The sequence below is a fragment of the Triticum aestivum genome, chromosome 4A, assembly GCF_018294505.1.
Source record: "Triticum aestivum cultivar Chinese Spring chromosome 4A, IWGSC CS RefSeq v2.1, whole genome shotgun sequence".
NCBI classification, from domain to species: Eukaryota; Viridiplantae; Streptophyta; class Magnoliopsida; order Poales; family Poaceae; genus Triticum; species Triticum aestivum.
Window position 1 is genome coordinate 177,292,606 of NC_057803.1, and position 22,739 is coordinate 177,315,344.

General features: G+C 41.8%; 1 protein-coding gene and 1 long non-coding RNA gene across 2 annotated transcripts; both read right to left on the reverse strand.

The window, feature by feature from the left end:
* Positions 1 to 1,235: 1,235 nt before the first annotated feature.
* Positions 1,236 to 2,441, reverse strand: LOC123081913 (uncharacterized). The gene is made up of 4 exons (XR_006438841.1): positions 2,214 to 2,441; positions 1,791 to 2,051; positions 1,596 to 1,665; positions 1,236 to 1,423 (listed from the first exon to the last, which is right to left on the reverse strand). It is a non-coding gene; the product is annotated as an uncharacterized lncRNA (long non-coding RNA).
* A 650-nt stretch (positions 2,442 to 3,091) lies between these two features.
* On the reverse strand, positions 3,092 to 4,403 carry LOC123081914 (uncharacterized). The gene is made up of 3 exons (XM_044504418.1): positions 3,963 to 4,403; positions 3,772 to 3,870; positions 3,092 to 3,657 (listed from the first exon to the last, which is right to left on the reverse strand). Exons 1-3 carry the CDS (start codon positions 4,381 to 4,383, stop codon positions 3,362 to 3,364), a joined length of 816 nt encoding a protein of 271 aa, XP_044360353.1. The 5' UTR covers positions 4,384 to 4,403; the 3' UTR covers positions 3,092 to 3,361.
* Positions 4,404 to 22,739: the final 18,336 nt, after the last annotated feature.

Consider the following 22,739-nt stretch of genomic DNA (forward strand, 5'->3'; position numbering starts at 1 on the left):
CTAGGGATCGTCTCTTCTTTCACTACACGTTTGCTCAACGCTGCTGGAAATATATCTGTCCAACTTGGTCTCCGATGAACAATGATATTCAAGCACAAATCCTAAACTGTGTGATTGCCTACATCTACCATTCACAATGTATACTATTATTCATGTCTCATGGGCAATCTGGAACACTAGAAATGATTTCATCTTCAACAATATCACTCCAAGTTTGTATGCCTGCAGGAAAGACTCAAGAAGAAGCTTAAGTTGCTTCTCCATAAAGCACATAGGAAGGCTTTTGCAGCCTTGCCTCAATGGGTGGAGGCCTTCAGATGATGGTTCACGCAGTGTATATTTGTATAGCTCTCTCCATCATGCCTTGCATGAGTGTGTTGTTGTAACCCCTTTGTATAGTTGTTTGTTTTTCCTTTCTTTTCTTTTTTTTGTTTGGCACTTTAAGATTTGTATTCTATTTAAAAAATAAAAATAAAAATGCGAAGCACAGTCCTTCTGTTTCCCTAAAAAAAGAGACAAAGGACTTTTTTTGAGAAACCCAGAGACAGGGGATTTTTTTTGTTGAGGATCTCAGGCAGGGCGGGAGGTCCTATACGACGCATTCTGCGTCAAAGTGTCGGCCGTTCGCACAGGGGGGGGGGGGTTCGCTAGTGGGCTGTTTGGGCTGCGTTTCTCTGTTTCTCTGTTGGGCGCGCGTTTTGAAAACCGTTTGTACTGTTTCGCGGACGCCTGCTTTCTCTGTTTCGCGCGTGTTTGTTTCTCTGTTTCTTTTCTTGTACTGTTTCTCTCTGTTGCTTCTGCTGTTTCTTTGTCAAAGGAAGAACAGTTCCAATAAAAGAGAAAAATAATGACAACTTATTTTCCAAACTTATTTTCCAACAAACATAACTGTTTCTTTGTCAAAGGAAGAACAGTTCCAATAAACTTGACAAACAGTAGTAAAAGAAGAGTTCGAAATGTGCAACAAAGAATCAGTATAAGAAAAAAAACATACAGAAAAATGCATGGAAAAAATAATACAAATATTTGAGCTTCTTTGCAAACTTATTTTGCAGATTTAAGCCTTATTAAAAATTGAACGTAATGCAAGAAAATATAACTAGGGAACCATGTTAAACAAAAAGCAGATTAGTTTCCTCATGGAACTGTTCCTTTGAGTTGAAAAAAATTCTTGCATTGGGACCCTTGAGAATTAAAAAGGGAAATGTGTTTCCCAATGAAATTGGTTGCTCGTTTACAAAAATGTTTCAGCTGTTTTCAGACATTGTTTACACCCAAATTTCTTGGAAAGAAACTATCACTAGACCATTAAGAGAAAAAAAGATAACTCTATCGTTAAGGAAACATTTTTCGCATCGAAGTATTCCTTTGAGTTCAATCTTGCAGTGCAACTTCCCTTGATGGTGACAGTATTAATGAGACCCTTGAGAATAGAAAGAAGAAATATGTTAATTGGAAACACAGGTGCAGAACATTTCATCATTGAGATTCTTTTTGCTTGAACCTTTTAGACTAACTAATAAGATTAATGAGACCTTTCAGAATAGAAAGAATAAGGATGCTAATTGAATTTACATCTTGATTTGAGAAGTTACCTGAGGTTACTGTCATGTGCAGAACAAGTAAAAAATGGCGTTCCAAGCTTCACTTCAATATGCGGAAACCCTGTTGAAACATACACGTGATTAGAAGAAAAGAAGAACAGGCTCTAAGAAATTGAGAAACAACAGGCTCTAAGAAAAAAACAACTCTTTTATGTCATTGGGAAACAAAATAAAAAAAGGACTTACATGTCTCTGCAGGAAAGAAGTTACTAATGGGAGCTGAATTTCATTGTGCTTGCAAGTTACAATCTCGAAAAGGAATTTTTGACGTTGAGCATGTAAATCCTCCTACAGTATTTTATAAAAAGTTGTTGTTTTGTTCCTGATATGTTACAATTAATGACCAAAAAAGGAAAGATATGACTATTACTTACATTAGAGAAACCTTCCAAACCGAGACCTTTGTACTTGCTAACATACTAAAGAAGGAAAATTCCTGAGTCATACCTGTCAAAGAAAAAAAATGAAAAAAATCAGTTACATACTTAGTATGAAAATTATTGTGAATTTAAATTACTTTTAATCTGCTTTTTTTTGGAGAAAGAACCAAAAAGTTGCTGGTGGCTGGTTTAAATCTTGTAAAATGGGAGATTTCCGTGGAGAACCCACCTGAAATTGACCTTGGGAGCTGGTACAAATCTTGATTCGAAATTTCGTATGCTGAAAGAACTAGAATTTCCGTATGTAGCAGCAAACAAAACCTTGAAGTTGTGGATAACAACACTAATTGTTGGTAGAAATGAATCACCACTGTAGTATGGGTTCATGATATCAAAAAATTTGGCTCTGAAGTTAGCAATGATTAAAATCCATTGTTTTTCCTTGAATACGGGCATTTTTACCTAAGGAATTGTGCAAAGTTACAATCTATTAGTGCAACTCTTTAAAGAAGGAAAAACTATAAGAGTAGTTTGTACAAAAGAACTTGTCTTACCAAGGAAGCATTCGATAAACTGAAGCCAACATTACTTTCCTGTAAGATTAGTTGGTTTGCAGGATCTGAATGATTTAGCACTGGGTTCGTTAGCTTCTCCTGCATGTTTGTTTCCAGAAAAAACATTGATAGTTAAGAAAATGAAATATCAATGATGTGAAAGCGATAACTGAGGAGACGAATTCAAAATATAGGCTGACCATGTCGTCAATGCTAAGTATGTGCTCCCAGTATTTCGCTGTTTCGCATGAGGCCTTTTCTTCCTCAGTCCAACTGGTCTTTGTTCTTTAGTTTTGAAAAACACCCAACAACCCGAGGGTTTATCCAGCCACCAGGCTTGAATGATGGAGTTATAGTTTTCTGATCCACCCAAACTCCTTCAATCTCAAATATCCTTTGGCTGTTCATGGCATGAGAAAATCATGAAGAAAAGTGAAAAATAAATCATGAGAAAACAGTATGGATCGCATATGAAAACTATTTTATGTTCAAATTATGTGAGACATATCACATAAAAATTCATATGATTTTTGTACATACCTGTAAGTTAATTTGGGTAGAAGTCCAACCAATGTTTGGTAGAAATCATTCTCAATTTCGTCGGGAAAGATGACCTGGTTACCAGCCTTTTTCGGTTCTTGAATTACTAGTGTCGCAGATTTGAAAGAATTGTTCACTCGTTGTTGCCAAGTTGAAGTTTCTGCTTTTGAAAACTTACTGGAATGTGCTTCATGTTGTTCAAGTGCTTGAAGTAGCAACGGATCTTCAATAGGTGTGGCAATATTGCTTGGGTAGAGTTTCGGTGATAGGAAGTCCATTACCCTTATTGGGCTCTGAGTTCCAGGGATATTCGGGTTCGCATGAGTATTGCAATGCATGCTATACTGATTTTCTGGCAGGCTGAACTCATTAGAGGCACGCGATACAAATGGAACATTTGAACTATGTCAATTGAATTGGTAATTGCATCAAATGAAGGGGAACCCGCGCCTTCATATTGAGTGCCTGTACCAGCCTCTCCATTTGAATTACCATGCATTGTATTGTTGAAAGTTTTGTGAGCTGCAAGTAAATTTTCGTCAACCAATGAGCCTTTATCCAGTTCAGCATCCATGAAATCTGGTTGAAAAATAGTGAAGACAACATTAAGAATAAGAAATGTTAACAGCCCAGTTCATCTACATGTCTGAAAAAATTACTTTGGATAAAATGAAATTTTGTAAGATAAATGACCTTCCAAATGCTCTCCTGGTAGTAAGAATCTGAACAATGGTAAGCAAAATTTTGTTTCATGTACTCTTTGAATTGGGGGTTTTGATTCAAAGAAGTATCCTGCAGAAAAAAAGTTGTGATTATTTATTTCATGATCTATTTTGGTGCAAAGAACAAAAGATACTTAGAAGAGCTATGAAAGAAAAACTTACGATGCAACAGAGCTAAAACATCAGTGGGAGGTGCTGTTCTCTGACTTGATGTCTTCACAAATAATTCCAGACAAACAAGCTCTTCGAAAGATGGTAGACTACCATTGAAAGGTAGAGAGAGATTAGAGCTTGTTATGTTCACAGACTGGGTGAAATCAATGACCAATTCCTGAAGAATTTCATTGATGGTGACTTGTTCATTTTCATCAACAATTGTTGGCACATCTAGCATTGGGAAATTTGCAGGTGATTCTATAGCCAAGAATTGTTCAGTTTTGGGGACTTTGAAAGTATTCTCTGAAACTGTTGATTTAAATTGGAGGTTTGGGCTGTTGGAAGATGTCAAGGTCTTGATGAATGAACAATGCATATCATCTACATAGGTCTTCAGTGTAGATGCTGAGTTCCGAATGATATTCATGTAGAATTTTTGAGCTTGCATTTGAAGAATTATCTTGTCCTATTAAAATGAGGGAGCATGTCTTGTTAATCAAACTATGGAAAAAATGAGAATGTCAGTTTATTGTTGCTAAGAAAACAAATGAAAACCAGCAAGATAACTTACTTGTGTTAGACTAATATCTGTGAATTTGGATTCAATATACTGTGATATCTCTTCAGGTAGTTCAATGTAAACGGAATCATTGAATGGAGTAGAGGAGATGTGCTTTATCTGTTGAGTAAGAAGAGGGTGTTTAATATATATATATATATATAATGTTTCACTGCACTTTGAAGAAGAACTAGAACTACAAAATCAAAATTGAAGACAGTGAATAGAACTATGTAATTTGCAATAGTAAAATCTATGAACAACAAGGCCATATACCGATAGTCTGCCATATCCGTTAGTTTCGCCATGGAGTGCATCTAGAGCCATGTATGAATTCAGCATGGTTGCTGACCAAATTGGTAGTCTTGGTTCAATGGTTGGCAACTTGAACTCAGTTATTATGAGGAACTCGAAATAGGAAATCTGACATTGAAGAAAAAATTCAAACAGATTGGGTTAAAATGAAAAGTGTTAATCAAAGACATAGAAAAATTGAATGGTACATAGAAAAAGAAAAGTTAAAGAAATTTTGTCATGGGAAATATGCTTACCACCATAAGTAATTTGCTTCCTCTAGTAATGAACTTTTTGGTGCTTGAGTTGTTTATTTTTGCTTTCTTTATTGAGTAAACCATGTAGCTCAAACATAGCAGACACCAATCATATTGGGAAATACTGTCTACGTCAACTATTGCGCTGTAGACAAACTTGGTAACAACTCCACTTGAATTAGGAGCAACAAACAGCGAGAGTAGTATGAGAATGAAGATTCGGCAGTACTTGTCTTTAGGAAGATCATCATTGATAATTGAGAAAAGGTACTCAATAGTGGGTGCAGTTGTTCCTAACTCATGCTTGATGAATTCATATGTTGCTTCTGATGGTTTCGTGATGACAGGAACTCCACCAATTGGTATGCCAAAAATCTTGTGAACAGTTGTAGTTGTAATTGGGAATTTGAATCCATTTGGCATTTCAATGGAGCAAGAAGTTGTGTTGAAATGGTTTGCAAGCCAGAAGTAAATGGAGTCAATATTGGACATGCTGGTTATTTGTAGGAATGTTTGAAAACCCATTCTACGTACACACTGTTTGTGACTGTCAGTCATTTCAGATGCAAGCTTGATAAATGATTCAACATGCTCAAATTGATTGCACTGCATGAAAAAAATAAAGGAAGAAATGGAAATATTAGATGTTTTTTTCATTTGGGAAAAGAATGGTATAGAGCATAAGTCCATTACCTTGGATCTCTTCTAAGCTTTGTTTGCATGTACAATCTCTTCTGCTTCTCTTTTCTTTGTACATCCTTGTTCCATCTACAGTGAATACAGTATTATTAATTGTTCTAATGAAAGTAACCGAAAGTAATTCAAAGTGTGAGAACATGGCAGTTGGTTCGCTATGGAACGAACACTAACAGTATTCATGCTAATTTCTAAATCTGCATTCATTGTGAGCATTGTGTTGAGCTAGTAACAAACAGGAGCTCATCAAAAACTTGGAAAAATAAGCACTGTTGGTAGAATTAGGATTACTGAAAATATCTTGTAATACACACTTTTTATAGTACTTCTAGGAATTAGTGTAAATCAGCAGGGAAAACATGTGAATTGCCATGAACATAGCCGTGGAGTAGAAAAATCGGCATGACCAAAACAGAGACATTGAGTAACGGCTCCTACAAAAGTGTACAGCCCAACCGAGACAACAATATTTCAACAAGGCTGCTAGTACTGACATGTACTAATTTCCCTATATGGCTGCTGAAAATTTCATGGAATGCAATTCCACATATATATGTGGCGGAAGATGATGCAGAACCACATGTTGCATTACATGGCTTGCTGCAAAAAACCTAACCCCTAACTTCTTGTTCATGAAATGCAACATGGCTGCTAATAGAGATGCAGTTAGATAACCAAATTATAGATGTAGCTTGTACGTGGAATTGAACACGAAAAAAATTTGTGATGAAAATTGTTCCATGCCCTAGTACAGAAACTCAATTAGGCCATGGAGTAGGTATGAATTAAACTAACACTAGTCCATCAGAACACGTCGTCCCAGCTAAAAAACTTCCAATCCTTGGAAGAAGATGTAAATCACGATGATGCTTCCGCACGTTTAAAAAAAGAAAAATATGCACATATGAAGACATTCAAGGTGAGTAGAACCTAGGGAGGTCGGAATGGAGAAGGGATCGAACCTTTTGTTTAGAGCCTATTCAACACAACGGAGAAATTCCGGTGAAAAGGAGGATTCAGATCTGAGGAGAGGCGATGACGAGCAGAGGGGAGGGGGGAGAACAGAGAAGCGAAATGGGGAAAGTGTTGTAAGTGGACGGTCTCACTTGTCTGAGAACAGAAAATACACGAGGAAAAAAACAGGCTCCGACCAGATAAGACCTGGGCGGTACGTGGCTCGATCTGTTCCACCAATTTGTGGACAAAACAGGCGGCGACAGGGTAGCAGCGGCGCCGCCAGGGCACCTCCATCTTGTTTCCACCGGCGACGCTCCTCGAGCGCAGAGGTAATACCTCGCTCCCTCTTCTTGATCTACTTCCTTTCCATTCCTTAATTCTATTGTGCATTGAAGAAAGATTGGTTGGGGGAAAATGCGGAAGAAGTGGAAGAAAATTTAGTTGTAGTTCTAGGAGACTAAGAGGTAGAATTGGCCAGTTAGTTGTTGTTGATCTGGTGAACAAATACCTAGTTTAAGGTTTAGCTAAAATTGGGGAGTTGTTGAACGTTGGCCAGTTAGTTGTTGTTGATCTGGCGAACAAATACCTAGTTTAATGCTGTGAATAATTTCCTGTGGTCTGATTTGCACTTGTTGTTAGAATTAGAGATAGATGTAGCTTTGGAGTTCGATGAACAGTAATTGGGTTCACGTTTTCTGTTATGCTTTTGCTGTCACCCGTTTCATTTTACTTCGCATACTGTCTTGTTTGTTTAAAAAAAGTAACAGATGATTCTGAATTATGGTTGCAGCCTACGGTACATCAAGATGGAAGGTGAAAGTAGTTTTGCTAACCAGCAAGTAATGAGTAAGAAGAAAGAGATTACTAAGAAGGTTAGCGTCTACATTTCTTGTTTATAAAAAGTACAAGTTGAGTGTGTTATTTTAAAACTGAATAAAAAAGAGAAAATGTGTGATGTTTTCTTGTGGATGCAGAAACAAACTTACAAAAGAACTGGATCCAATGGAAAAGAAGTGAAGCAGAGAAGGAACAACAATGATGACAAGCTGCTCGAACCTACAGCGGGCAAATGTGCTGCAGAACCTACAACTGTGGTAGGTCACTGTCCTTGATTCAGTCATCGCTTCACGTAGGATTTCAGTTAGGATGAAAAAATCATTTAAATTCCTTTCACTTTTCTCTTAGGGGTGTCCTTTGATGGAAGAATTTGATCAGTTTGTTCAATATCAAAGTTTGAGGAAAAAAACTGAGGTTGGTTGTTTGGCATGTGTGATTTCAAAATGCATTTCTTCTTAGGAAGTGATATGAACTAACAAATTTTAACACACAAAAATGGTTTCCAGGAACTGATTAAGAGCCAAGAAGCTGAAATAGGGTTCAATTTATTTGGGGGCATTGACAAAGAAATAGAAGAAGATGCATCAAACATCATCACGGAACATTTGCGAATGTCAAATAACAATGAACAGACTGTAAGTACTTACAAAACTGGGTAGTGCAAATATAATTCTAGCATATATTTTTCTCAATCATAAATTGTGGCAAGATCTTGACTACAGTTGTAGTGTTTAACAGAAAGTATATTTTCATTGTTTTTGCCAGGCAATGGACATAAATGATGAGAACAACTACAATGTTACGGAATCATCTTCAGCAGTAGTGCTAAGTTTGAGCAAACAGGTCAGTGTGAGAAAAAAAAGGGAAAAGCTGCAAGTGATTGTGTTGGGAAATAAAGTAAATTGAGAAATAATATGGCTATTAACACATAAATAAATGTTTACATGACAATGTTGGTGAGAACATGTGACGCCCCCGATTTAATCGTACACTAATCATACACGCAAACGTGTACGATCAAGATCAGGGACTCACGGGAAGATATCACAACACAACTTTACAAATAAAATAAGTCATACAAGCATCATATTACAAGCCAGGGGCCTCGAGGGCTCGAATACAAGAGCTCGATCATAGACGAGTCAGCGGAAGCAACAATATCTGAGTACAGACATAAGTTAAACAAGTTTGCCTTAAGAAGGCTAGCACAAACTGGGATACAGATCAAAAGAGGCGCAGGCCTCCTGCCTGGGATCCTCCTAAACTACTCCTAGTCGCCGTCAGCGGGCTGCACGTAGTAGTAGGCACCTCCCGAGTAGTAGTAGTCGTCATCGACAATGGCGTCTAGCTCCTGGGCTCCATCGTCTGGTCGTAGCAAACGGATATAGAAAAGGGAAAAGGGGGGAGAAAAGCAACCGTGAGTACTCATCCAAAGTACTCGCAAGCAAGGAGCTACACTACATATGTATGCATTGGTTTCAAATGGAAAAGGGGTATCATATGTGGACTGAACTGCAGAATGCCAGAATAAGGGAGGGATAGCTAGTCCTTATCGAAGACTACGCTTCTGGCCATCTCCATCTTGCAGCATGTAGAAGAGAGTAGATGGTAAGTTCACCAAGTATCATCGCATAGCATAATCCTAACCGATGATCCTCCCTTCGTCACCCTGTGAGAGAGCGATCACCGGTTGTATCTGGCATTTGGAAGGGTGTGTTTTATTAAGTATCTGTTTCTAGTTGTCATAAGGTCAAGGTACAACTCCGGGTCGTTCTTTTACCGAGGGACACGGCTATTCGAATAGATTAACTTCCCTGCAGGGGTGCACCACATTTCCCAACACGCTCGATCCCCTTTGTCCGAACACACTTTTTTGGGTCATGCCCGGCCTCGGAAGATCAACACGTCGCAGCCCTACCTAGGCACAACAGAGAGGTCAGCACGCCAGTCTAAATCCTATGGCGCAGGGGTCTGGGCCCATCGCCCATTGCACACCTGCACGTTGCGTACGCGGCCGGTGAGCAGACCTAGCAACCTCCATTACAAAGGAAGTTGCGTTACGCGGTCCAACCCGGCGCGCGCCGCTCGGTCGCTAACGTCACGAAGGCTTCGACTGATACTACGACGTCGAGTGCCCATAACTGTCCCCGCATAGATGGTTAGTGCGTATAGGCCAGTAGCCAGACTCAGATCAAATACCAAGATCTCGTTAAGTGTGTTATTCTGAAATAACCACGGACGCCGACCAGGGCCAGGCCCACCTCTCTCCTAGGTGGTCTCAACCTGCCCTGTCGCTCCGCCACAAAGTAACCGTCGGGGGCCTTCGGGAACTCAGGCCCACCTCTACCGGGATGGAGCCACCTGCCCCTTCAGCCCCCAACATCGGAATCACTCGCGGGTACTCCTACAAGCCGACCCAACTTTAATCACCACAAGTATCATATATTATGTATAAGTATATACCCGTGACCACCTCCCAAGTGATCACGGCCCGGTAGTATAGCATGGCAGACAGACAAGAATGTAGGGACACTGATGGTAAACTAGCATCATATACTAAGCATTTAGGATTGCAGGTGAGGTATCAATAGCTGGAGCAACAATGACAGGCTATGCATCAGAATAGGATTAACGGAAAGCAGTAACATGCTACACTACTCTAATGCAAGCAGTATAGAGGAGAGTAGGCGATATCTGGTGATCAAGGGGGGGGGGGCTTGCCTGGTTGCTCTGACAAGTAGGGGTCGTCAACACCGTAGTCGAACTGGGGGTTGCCGGCAGCATCGGGGTCTACCGGAAAGAAGTAACGGAAGGGGAAACAATAAATAACAGAGCCATCAAAGCATCACAAAGTGTAACATGGCAATACATGATGCTAGAGGTGATCTAACGCAGTAGGAGGTGATACCGGCGAAGGTGGGAAACATCCAGGAAAATATCCCTGGTGTTTCTCGTTTTCGGACAGATGAATTGGAGGGGGAAAGTTGCGTGTTCGCTATGCTAGGGATGCGTGGCGGACGAACGGGCTGCGTGTCCGGATTCGTCTTGTCGTTCTGAGCAACTTTCATGTACAAAGTTTTTCCATCCGAGCTACGGTTTATTCTATATTAATTGTAAAAGATTTAATTTAAATTTAGCATTTATTTAATTAATTTAACTCAACATTATCCAGAATAGTGTACGCTGATGTCATCCCGACGCAATGCTGAGGTCATCAGTCAACAGTGCGGTGGACTGGGTCAAAACTGACATGTGGGTCCAGTGGGACCCATGTGTCATTGACTGAACTAAATAAATAGAGTTGGTTTAATCTAATTAACCTAATTAGCGGGTGGGGCCTACTGGTCAGTGAGTGTTTAGTACTTTAACTAACTAACTAACTAATAGTTTGTTTATTTATTTTAATTCGTTTATTCATGCAGGACCCACATGTCATAAAAACAGGGTAAATTAAACAGTTTTAATTAAGTTAACAGATTAAGTGGGGGGCCACATGTCATTGACCTTAGATATTTTTAAACATGATTTAAAATGAAATGGGTCCACATGTCATTTTAGTTATTCAACTAAACTGTTTTATTAGGTTCTAATTAGGTGGTTTAAGGGAATGGTGAAACCGGGCGGGCCCACACGTTAGTGGATCAACCCAGTGTTAGAACGTTTGTGTGCGGGAGTTCAGCGGATGGCAGCGCGCGTGGAGCCGGCGGCTCCGGCAACCGAAAGGGCCAGCCTGGGTGTCAAACGGCCAAGCGCGATGCGCCGCGTCGAGCAGTGCCTTCGTCTGGAGCTAGGAGCGGCCGAAACAGCACCGGGGCGACGGAAGGCGGCGACTACGGCGGAGCTAGCGTCAACCGGCACTGGAGGGTACAGGGAGGAGAGGGGAGAATCCAGGCGGAGCCGGAGGCTCACATCGTTGCAAAGGAGGGCTCGGGAAGGCCGGATGGACCCTGGCGATGAGGTCCAGCGGCCAGACGGGCCGACCGGAGCGAGGCAGAGCAGAGGCTTGTGGAGGCACGACGCGGGGACGACAGAGAAGCTGCGGGGCGAAGGCGGCAGCCCTTGGGCGCGAGCATGCTCGCCGGGGCCACGACGGACGCGACCGAGATGGCGAGGCGCCGGCACGGCAATGGTGGCGGAGGTGGGCGCCGGTCGACGAGGCGATGGGGACGGCGTTGAGGGGGTTTCGGGCGGCGGTGGTCGGTGACAGGTGACGGGACACCGGCGAAGGGCACTGGGGTGAGGTGCCTGATCCGATCTGGATCGGGGGTGGGTGAGAGAGAGATGGCCAGCTAGCTGGGCCGGTTGGCCCAGCGGGGTTTTCCCCCTTTTTTGGTTTTTGTTTATTTCCTTTTTCATTTATTTATTCTTTTTTTAGTTTATGATATTTTAGTTTCTTTAAAATACCAAGTTAGCACCTAAATTAGTATCACCAAAATAGGCCACTGCCTAACCTAGTTTGGACCCAAAATAAATTAGTTTATTACTTTTATACTTTCAAAAGCAATTAAATTATTATTTTAGCCACTGTTTTAATTAGTTTAGGGCTTTTAAACACTTTTTAAAAGGTTGGCTCCACCACCAAAACTAGTTAGGGATTATTTGCCACATGATGAACATTTTAGTTTTAATATTTGAAAAGTTTTATTGTTTGCTTGTTTTTTTGAATTTGAATTTGAATCAGCTTCGAACTAATGCGAGATTAGTAACAGTAATCGAAGTGACGTGGCGTCATTAGCAGAGGGTTGATGTAGCTTAATTATTCGGGCGTCACAGAACATGTGCAGTGAACCTTTGACAGCAACAAAAGAAGTGGAAAATATTTGCCGTGAGGTAAGATTCTGCATTTTTGGGAAAAGAATAAAAAAAGACTTTCTAGATATTAACTTTGTTTTCTAAAGATTCTTATTCTGATGTCGAATAGTTGTGTTCCTTCCCTTTGCAGGTACTTTCTTTGGCTCAGAATTCTGACTGTGATTATGAAGGAAATTCTGAGAGCGAAGATTTTGATGAAGACACAATAGCTTGTACGGTGAATGAAGAGTATGTGTTCCCTACACCAGACGAAACATACAATGCTAGTACGCCAGAAGTTGGTAAAGTGTTCTCAACACTGGATGAAGCTTCCCGCTTTGTAAATGTTTATGCTTAGTTGAATGGTTTCGCAATGATAAAAGGAAGGAATTATAAGAACAGGAAGTTGTATTTCCAGTGCAACAAAAGTAGGAAAACACCAAGTGTCAACACTGGTTTGAGGAAAAGGAAGAGAAACATTGTTGAAGGGACAAATTGTCCAATGAGTATAACAGTGAAGTTGGTGGATGACAAGTGGCATATTGCATCAATGTCTCTCGAGCATAACCATGATCTAGTGAGGTCTCCATCACTTACAAAAATTTTCTTAAGCCATAGAAACATGAATGAGGCAGAAATCATGTTGTCAAAACTGCTTCAAGAACACAGAGTGAAACCGAGAAGAATCATGAGCATATTTAGAAAGCTCTGTGGTGGGAAGCTGGGAAACATTACTTTTGATGTGAAGAAACTGGATAATTTGAAACAGGGAGAACGGGTGCGCGAAAAGGAGAACACAGATATTGAATGGGCATTGCAGTACATTGAGAAGCAGCAAATTGTATTGGGGAACGTAGTAATTTCAAAAAAATTCCTACGCACACGCAAGATCATGGTGATGCATAGCAATAAGAGGGGAGAGTGTTGTCCATGTACCCTCGTAGACCGAAAGCGGAAGCGTTAGCACAACGCGGTTGATGTAGTCGTACGTCCTCACGATCCAACCGATCAAGTACCGAATGTACGGCACCTCCGAGTTCAGCACACGTTCAGCCCGATGACGTCCTTCGAACTCTGATCCAGCCGAGTGTTGAGGGAGAGTTTCGTCAGCACGACGGCGTGGTGACGATGATGATGTTCTACCAACGCAGGGCTTCGCCTAAGCACCGCTATAGTATTATCGAGGTGGACTATGGTGGAGGGGGCACCGCACACGGCTAAAAGATCAAAAGATCAATTGTTGTATCTATGGGGTGCCCCCTGCCCCCGTATATAAAGGAGCAAGGAGGGGGTGCGGCTGGCCAGGGAGAGGGCGTGCCAGGAGGAGTCCTACTCCCACCGGGAGTAGGACTTCCCCCCTTTCCTAGTTGGAATAGGATTCGGGAGAAGGAAAGAGAGAGGGGAAGAAGGAAAGAGGGGGCCGGCCCCCTTGCCCTAAACCAATTCGGTTTGGGCCTTGGGGGGTGCCCCACACTCCCCTTGCTTCCCTATATTTCCACTAAGGCCCATGTAGGCCCATTAAGCTCCTGGGGGGTTCCGGTAACCTCCCGGTACTCCGGTAAAATTCCGATTTCACCCGGAACATTTCCGATATCCAAACATAGGCTTCCAATATATCAATCTTCATGTCTCGACCATTTCGAGACTCCTCGTCATGTCCGTGATCACATCTGGGACTCCGAACAACCTTCGGTACATCAAAACATATAAACTCATAATATAACTGTCATCGAAACGTTAAGCGTGCGGACCCTACGGGTTCGAGAACTATGTAGACATGACCGAGACATGTCTCCGGTCAATAACCAATAGCGTAACCTGGATGTTCATATTGGCTCCCACATATTCTACGAAGATCTTTTATCGGTCAGACCGCATAACAACATGCGTTGTTCCCTTTGTCATCGGTATGTTACTTGCCCGAGATTCGATCGTCGGTATCTCAATACCTAGTTCAATCTCGTTACCGGCAAGTCTCTTTACTCGTTTCGTAATACATCATCCCGCAACTAACTCATTAGTTGCAATGCTTGCAAGGCTTATGTGATGTGCATTACCGAGAGGGCCCAGAGATACCTCTCCGACAATCGGAGTGACAAATCCTAATCTCGAAATACTCCAACCCAACAAGTACCTTTGGAGACACCTGTAGAGCGCCTTTATAATCACCCAGTTATGTTGTGACGTTTGTTGGCACACAAGGTGTTCCTCCGGTAAACGGGAGTTGCATATCTCATAGTCATAGGAACATGTATAAGTCATGAAGAAAGCAATAACAACAAACTAAACGATCAAGTGCTAAGCTAACGGAATGGGTCAAGTCAATCACATCATTCTCATAATGATGTGATCCCGTTAATCAAATGACAGCTCATGTCTATGGTTAGGAAACATAACCATCTTTGATCAACGAGCTAGTCAAGTAGAGGCATACTAGTGACACTCTGTTTGTCTATGTATTCACACATGTATTATGTTTCCAGTTAATACAATTCTAGCATGAATAATAAACAGTTATCATGATATAAGGAAATAAATAATAACTTTATTATTGCCTCTAGGGCATATTTCCTTCAGTCTCCCACTTGCACTAGAGTCAATAATCTAGTTCACATCGCCATGTGATTTAATACCAATAGTTCACATCACCATGTGATTAACACCTATAGTTCACATCGACATGTGACCAACACCCAAAGGGTTTACTAGAGTCAATAATCTAGTTCACATTGCTATGTAATTAACACCCAAAGAGTACTGAGGTGTGATCATGTTTTGCTTGTGAGAGAAGTTTAGTCAATGGGTCTGCCACATTCAAATCCGTAAGTATTTTGCAAATTTCTATGTCAACAATGCTCTGCACGGAGCTACTCTAGCTAATTGCTCCCACTTTCAATATGTATCCAGATTGAGACTTAGAGTCATCTGGATCAGTGTCAAAATTTGCATCGACGTAACCCTTTACGACGAACCTTTTTGTCACCTCCATAATCGAGAAACATATCCTTATTCCACTAAGGATAATTTTGACCGCTGTCTAGTGATCTACTCCTAGATCACTATTGTACTCCCTTGCCAAAAATAGTGTAGGGTATACAATAGATCTGGTACACAGCATGGCATATTTTATAGAACCTATGGCCAAGGCATAGGGAATGACTTCCATTCTCTTTCTATCTTCTGCCGTGGTCGGGCTTTGAGTCTTACTCAGTTTCACACCTTGTAACACAGGCAAGAACTCTTTCTCTGACTGTTCCATTTTGAACTACTTCAAAATCTTGTCAAGGTATGTACTCATTGAAAAACTTATCAAGCATCTTGATCTATCTCTATAGATCTTGATGCTCAATATGTAAGCAGCTTCACCGAGGTCTTTCTTTGAAAAACTCCTTTCAAACATTCCTTTATGCTTTGCCGAATAATTCTACATTATCTCCGATCAACAATATGTCATTCACATATACTTATCAGAAATGTTGTAGTGCTCCCACTCACTTTCTTGTAAATACAGGCTTCACTGCAAGTATGTATAAAACTATATGCTTTGATCAACTTATCAAAGCGTATATTCCAACTCGGAGATGCTTGCACCAGTCCATAGATGGATTGCTGGAGCTTGCATATTTTGTTAGTACCTTTAGGATTGACAAAACCTTCTGGTTGCATCATATACAACTCTTCTTTAATAAATCCATTAAGGAATGCAGCTTTGTTTATCCATTTGCCAGATTTCATAAAATGCGGCAATTGCTAACATGATTTGGACAGACTTAAGCATAGATACGAGTGATAAACTCTCATCGTAGTCAACACCTTGAACTTGTTGAAAACCTTTTTGCGACAATTCTAGCTTTGTAGATAGTAACACTACTATCAGTGTCCGTCTTCCTCTTGTAGATCCATTTGATCTCAATGGCTCGCCGATCATTGGGCAAGTCAATCAAAGTCCATACTTTGTTCTCATACATGGATCTCATCTCAGATTTCATGGCCTCAAGCCATTTCGCGGAATCTGGGCTCATCATCGCTTCCTCATAGTTCGTAGGTTCGTCATGGTCAAGTAACATGACCTCCAGAACAGGATTACCGTACCACTCTGGTGCGGATCTCACTCTGGTTTACCTACAAGGTTCAGTAGTAACTTGATCTGAAGTTACATGATCATCATCATTAGCTTCCTCACTAATTGGTGTAGTAGTCACAGGAACAGATTTCTGTGATGAACTACTTTCCAACAAGGGAGCAGGTACAATTACCTCATCAAGTTCTACTTTCGTCCCACTCACTTCTTTCGAGAGAAACTCCTTCTCTAGAAAGGATCCATTCTCAGCAATGAATATCTTGCCTTCGGATCTATGATAGAAGGTGTACCCAACATTTTCTTTTGGGTATCCTATGAAGACGCACTTCTCCGATTTGGGTTTGAGCTTATCAAGTTGAAATTTTTTCACATAAGCATTGCAACCTCAAACTTTAAGAAACGACAGCTTAGGTTTCTTGCCAAACCATAGTTCATACGGTGTCGTCTCAATGGATTTAGATGGTGCCCTATTTAACGTGAATGTAGTTGTCTCTAATGCATAACCCCAAAATGATAGTGGTAAATCGGTAAGAGACATCATATATCGCACCATATTTAATAAAGTACGGTTACGACATTCAGATACACCATTACGCTGTGGTGTTCCAGGTGGCATGAGTTTTGTGAAACTATTCCACATTGTTTTAATTGAAGGCCAAACTCGTAACTCAAATACTTTACTTCTGCGATCATATCGTAGAAACTTTTATTTTTGTTACGATGATTCTCCACTTCACTCTGAAATTCTTTGAACTTTTCAAATGTTTCAGACTTGTGTTTCATCAAGTAGATATACTCATATCTGCTCAAATCATCTATGAAGATCAGAAAATAATGATACCTTCCGCGAGCCTCAATATTCATCGGGCCACATACATCAGTATGTATGATTTCCAACAAATCTGTTGCTCGCTCCATTGTTCCGGAGAACGGAGTCTTAGTCATCTTGCCCATGACGCATGGTTCGCAAGCATCAGCTAATTCATAATCAAGGATTCCAAAAACCCATCCGCATGGATTTTCTTCATGTGCTTTACACCAATATGACCTAAACGGCAGTGCCACAAATAAGTTGCACTATCATTATTAACTATGCATCTTTTAGCTTCAATATTATGAAAATGTGTATCACCACGATCGAGATCCAACAAACCATTTTCATTGGGTGTATGACCATAGAAGGTTTTATTCATGTAAACAGAACAACAATTATTCTCTAACTTACATGAATAACCGTATTGCAATAAACATGATCCAATCATATTTATGCTTAACGCAAACACTAAATAACATTTATTTTAGGTTTAACACTAATCCCGAAAGTATAGGGAGTGTGCAATGATGATCATACCAATCTTGGAACCATTTCCAATACACATCGTCATTTCACCCTTAACTAGTCTCTGTTCATTCTGCAACTCCCGTTTCAAGTTACTATTCTTAGCAACTGAACTAGTATCAAATACCGAGGGGTTGCTATAAACATTAGTAAAGTACACATCAATAACATGTATATCAAATATACCTATGTTCACTTTGACATCCTTCTTATCCGTCAATTACTTGGGGCAGTTCCGCTTCCAGTGACCAGTCCCTTTGCAGTAGAAGCACTTAGTCTCATGCTTAAGTCCAGACTTGGGCTTCTTCACTTGAGCAGCAACTTGCTTGCTGTTCTTCTTGAAGTTCCCTTTCTTTCCCTTTGCCCTTTTCTTGAAACTAGTGGTCTTGTTAACCATCAACACTTGATGCTCTTTCTTGATTTCTACCTTCATTGATTTCATCATAATGAAAAGCTCGGGAATCGTTTTCGTCATCCCTTGCATACTATAGTTCATCACAAAGTTCTACTAACTTGGTGATTGTGACTAGAGAATTCTGTCAATCACTATTTTATCTGGAAGATTAACTGCCACTTGATTCAAGCGATTGTAGTACCCAGACAATCTGAGCACATGCTCACTGCTTGAGCTATTCTTCTCCATCTTTTAGCTATAGAACTTGTTGGAGACTTCATATCTCTCAACTCGGCTATTTGCTTGAAATATTAACTTCAACTCCTGGAACATCTCATATGTTCTTCAAAACATCTTTGAAGTCCCGATTCTAAGCCGTTTAAGCATGGTGCACTAAACTATCAAGTAGTCATCATATTGAGCTAGCCAAACATTCATAACATCTGCATCTACTCCTGCAATAGGTTTGTCACCTAGCGGTGCATCAAGGACATAATTCTTCTGTGCATCAATGAGGAGAAACCTCAGATCACAGATCCAATCCGCATCATTGCTACTAACATCTTTCAACTTAGTTTTCTCTAGGAACATATCAAAAATAAAACAGGGGAACTAAACGTGAGCTATTGATCTACAACATAGATATGCTAATACTACCAGGACTAAGTTCATGATAAATTTAAGTTCAATTAATCATATTACTTAAGAACTCCCACTTAGATAGACATCCCTCTAATCCTCTAAGTGACCACGTGATCCATATCAACTAAACCATGTCCGATCATCACGTGAGATGGAGTAGTTTCAATGGTGAACATCACTATGTTGATCATATCTACTATATGATTCACGCTCGACCTTTCGGTCTCAGTGTTCCGAGGCCATATCTGTTATATGCTAGGCTCGTCAAGTTTAACCTGAGTATTCCGCGTGTGCAACTATTTTGCACCCGTTGTATTTGAACGTAGAGCCTATCACACCCGATCATCACATGGTGTCTCAGCACGAAGAACTTTCGCAACGGTGCATACTCAGGGAGAACACTTGTACCTTGATAATTAGTGAGAGATCATATTATAAAGCTACCGTCGAACTAAGCAAAATAAGATGTATAAAATATAAACATCACATGCAATCAAAATATGTGACATGATATGGCCATCATCATCTTGTGCCTCTGATCTCCATCTCCAAAGCATCGTCATGATTTCCATTGTCACCGGCATGACACCATGATCTCCATCATCTTGATCTATATCAATGTGTCGTCACATGGTCGTCTCACCAACTATTGCTCTTGCAACTATTGCTATCGCATAGCGGTGCTTGCATCTTATGCAATAAAGATACAACCATATGGCTCCTGCCAGTTGCCGGTAACTCGGTTACAAAACATGATCATCTCATACAATAAAATTTAGCATCATGTCTTGACCATATCACATCACAACATGCCTTGCAAAAACAAGTTAGACGTCCTCTACTTTGTTGTTGCAAGTTTTACGTGGCTGCTACGGGCTGAGCAAGAACCATTCTTACCTACGCATCAAAACCACAACGATAGTTTGTCAAGTTAGTGTTGTTTAAACCTTCTCAAGGACTGGGCGTAGCCACACTCGGTTCAACTAAAGTTGGAGAAACTGACACCCGCTAGGCACCTGTGTGCATAGCATGGTGGTAAAACCAGTCTCGCGTAAGTGTACGCGTAATGTCGGTTCGGGCCGCTTCATCCAACAATACCGCCGAACTAAAGTGTGACATGCTGGTAAGCAGTATGACTTATATCGCCCACAACTCACTTGTGTTCTACTCGTGCATATTACATCAACGCATAAAACCTGGCTCGGATGCCACTGTTGGGGAACGTAGTAATTTCAAAAAAATTCCTACGCACACGCAAGATCATGGTGATGCATAGCAATAAGAGGGGAGAGTGTTGTCCACGTACCCTCATAGACCGAAAGCGGAAGCATTAGCACAACGCGGTTGATGTAGTCGTACGTCCTCACGATCCGACCGATCAAGTACCGAAAGTACGACACCTCCGATTCAGTACACGTTCAGCCCGATGACGTCCCTCGAACTCCGATCCAGCCGAGTGTTGAGGGAGAGTTTCGTCAGCACGACGGCGTGGTGACGATGATGATGTTCTACCGACGTAGGGCTTCGCCTAAGCACCGCTACAGTATTATCGAGGTGGACTATGGTAGAGGGGGCACCGCACACGGCTAAAAGATCAAACAATCAATCGTTGTATCTATGGGGTGCCCCCTGCCCCCGTATATAAAGGAGCAAGGGGGGTGCGGCCGACCAGGGAGAGGGCGCGCCAGGAGGAGTCCTACTCCCACCGGGAGTAGGACTTCCCCCCTTTCCTAGTTGGAATAGGATTCGGGAGAAGGAAAGAGAGAGGGGAAGAAGGAAAGAGGGGGCCGGCCCCCTTGCCCTAAACCAATTCGGTTTGGGCCTTGGGGGCACACCCCACACTCCCCTTGCTTCCCTCTATTTGCACTAAGGCCCATTGTCGGTGTCAAAACCGGTGGATCTCGGGTAGGGGGTCCCAAACTGTGCGTCTAGGCGGATGGTAACAGGAGGCAGGGGACACGATGTTTTACCAAGGTTCGGACCCTCTTGATGGAGGTAAAACCCTACGTCCTGCTTGATTTATTCTTGATGATATAAGTATTACAAGAGTTGATCTACCACGAGATCGGAGAGGCTCAACCCTAGAAGCTAGCCTATGGTATGATTGTATGTTTTTTTATCGACTAGCCTGGCCTCGGTTTATATAATGTACCAGAGGCCTAGGATAACAAGAGTCCTAGCCGAATACGCCGGTGGGGAGGAGTCCTTGTCTTGATCACCAAGTCTTGTGGAATCTTCCATGTATGCGGCAACTGTCCGAACTGGCCTATGAGTATACAGCCATGGGGGTCCTCGGCCCAATCTAACAGATCGGGAGATGACGTGGTGAGTACCCCCTAGTCCAGGACACTGTCAGTAGCCCCCTGAATCGGTCTTCAAGTTAGGGATGCTCCTCGATTCTTTTGAACTATTCTTCATCTTTGGTTGTCGGTCTTGAAAACTGGTTCAACAAATCTTCTCATCTTCGATCTTGAGGATTGCCGAAATGCATTCGATGAGTTTACACGTCGGGTATCCGAGGAGCCCCTTTAAGTTTTCGGCCTTTATCAATGCCTTGTTATTTTTATGCCACACCTCGGGTTTGAAGTTGTTCCCGGGAGGCAGTGTCCTCTTGCGTCCGAGTTCTAACGCCGGGCTGCATTCGAGGTATTTTTTGCAGCCGAGCACCAATGTCGGACTGCTTTCGAGCTCCAACGCCGGAATGTATCCGAGCTCCAACGCCGAAATATATCTGAGCTCCAACGCTGGACTGTGTCCAAGCTCCAACGCAGGACTATATCCGAGGTGTCATATCACCTGGGTTCAAAAAAGTTGAAGGAGTTTAGCCGAGCTTAATGCCGGAAATGCCCTCTATGGAGCCAGCCACTAGCGCCCGAGCTTTATGCCAGACTGCTTCTGAGGTGGTGCACCACCCCGACTGTGGGTCGATTTTCTGTCAATATTTTTGATTGGTGCAATTTATTCTCTGCCGAGATATATAGCCAGTAGCCCTCAAGGTGTGTATCGGTTTAAAACCCGAGATGCACTTGAAGGATGACGTAAGACCGCTGATCCCAGTAGCCGTTGAGACTCAGGTTGATTTGCAAAATCGGCCTGAGGATCAAGTCCTAGCTCGGCAGAATACTTCGGGACACAAAATGCGGCGTGCTCAGTCCTCGAGACTCGGGTTGGGTGCGGCTGACCAACCTAAGGATCAAAATCTCCTCAGCAACTGTATCACACTTAAAATTTTCTGCATTGAACAGGCAATGCAGTAGCCCCCGAGACACTGGTCGGGTGGCAACATCAGATTAGGGGATCGATGTACCCCTTTAATATGTTTAAATAATAAGCCCGAAGCCCAGTAGCCCTCGAGCCTTAATGCGGGCACGGGTGGCCAAATTAAGGATCGATATCCATAGTAAAATCACAAATTATATGTAATGACTCTATGTATCCAAGTACTTTACATCATTAATGCTCGGATCCGCATTGTACAAAACTTTGTTGACCGACCATCGGCTTCCACCTCCTCAGCTGGTAGCCGAGGAGTGTTTGTCCTACTTTATAAAGCCTTTATGAGGGCAAAGATTTACGACGAACAAGGCAATCTGGCCATACGTTTTTATAAACAAAGGTACGTAGAGAGATATGTTATATTACTGTTTATCATAAGAAATGTCTTCCAAAGAAAATAGTCCCGCTATCGGTCCCTTTCTTTGGGTTGTCATGCTAAGCATGATCATGAAACCTCAGCTCTAATGTAAGAGCAAAATATTGAGGATTTTAGTTTGGGAGGCCAGTTACTAGCCCCCGGTAGTGTTCGGCGACAGTCGAAGTCAAGCCGTAAACACTTCGGCCAATGTTATTGTAACGCCCCGAGACCGATGTGCCAGGTGTCGTGCAATTATTCGCTGCTGTTGCCTTGTCATTGCTTGCGTGTCATGCATTGCATAT

Excerpts from the sequence above, each read along its gene's own strand:
- LOC123081914 (XM_044504418.1), bottom strand. The coding sequence starts at position 4,383 with ATGAATATCATTCGGAACTCAGCATCTACACTGAAGACCTATGTAGAT. Across the intron at positions 3,871-3,962 it reads TGTTTTAGCTCTGTTGCATC|GATACTTCTTTGAATCAAAA; the intron begins GTAAGTTTTTCT and ends TTTTTTCTGCAG. Across the intron at positions 3,658-3,771 it reads ACCAGGAGAGCATTTGGAAG|ATTTCATGGATGCTGAACTG; the intron begins GTCATTTATCTT and ends TTTTTCAACCAG.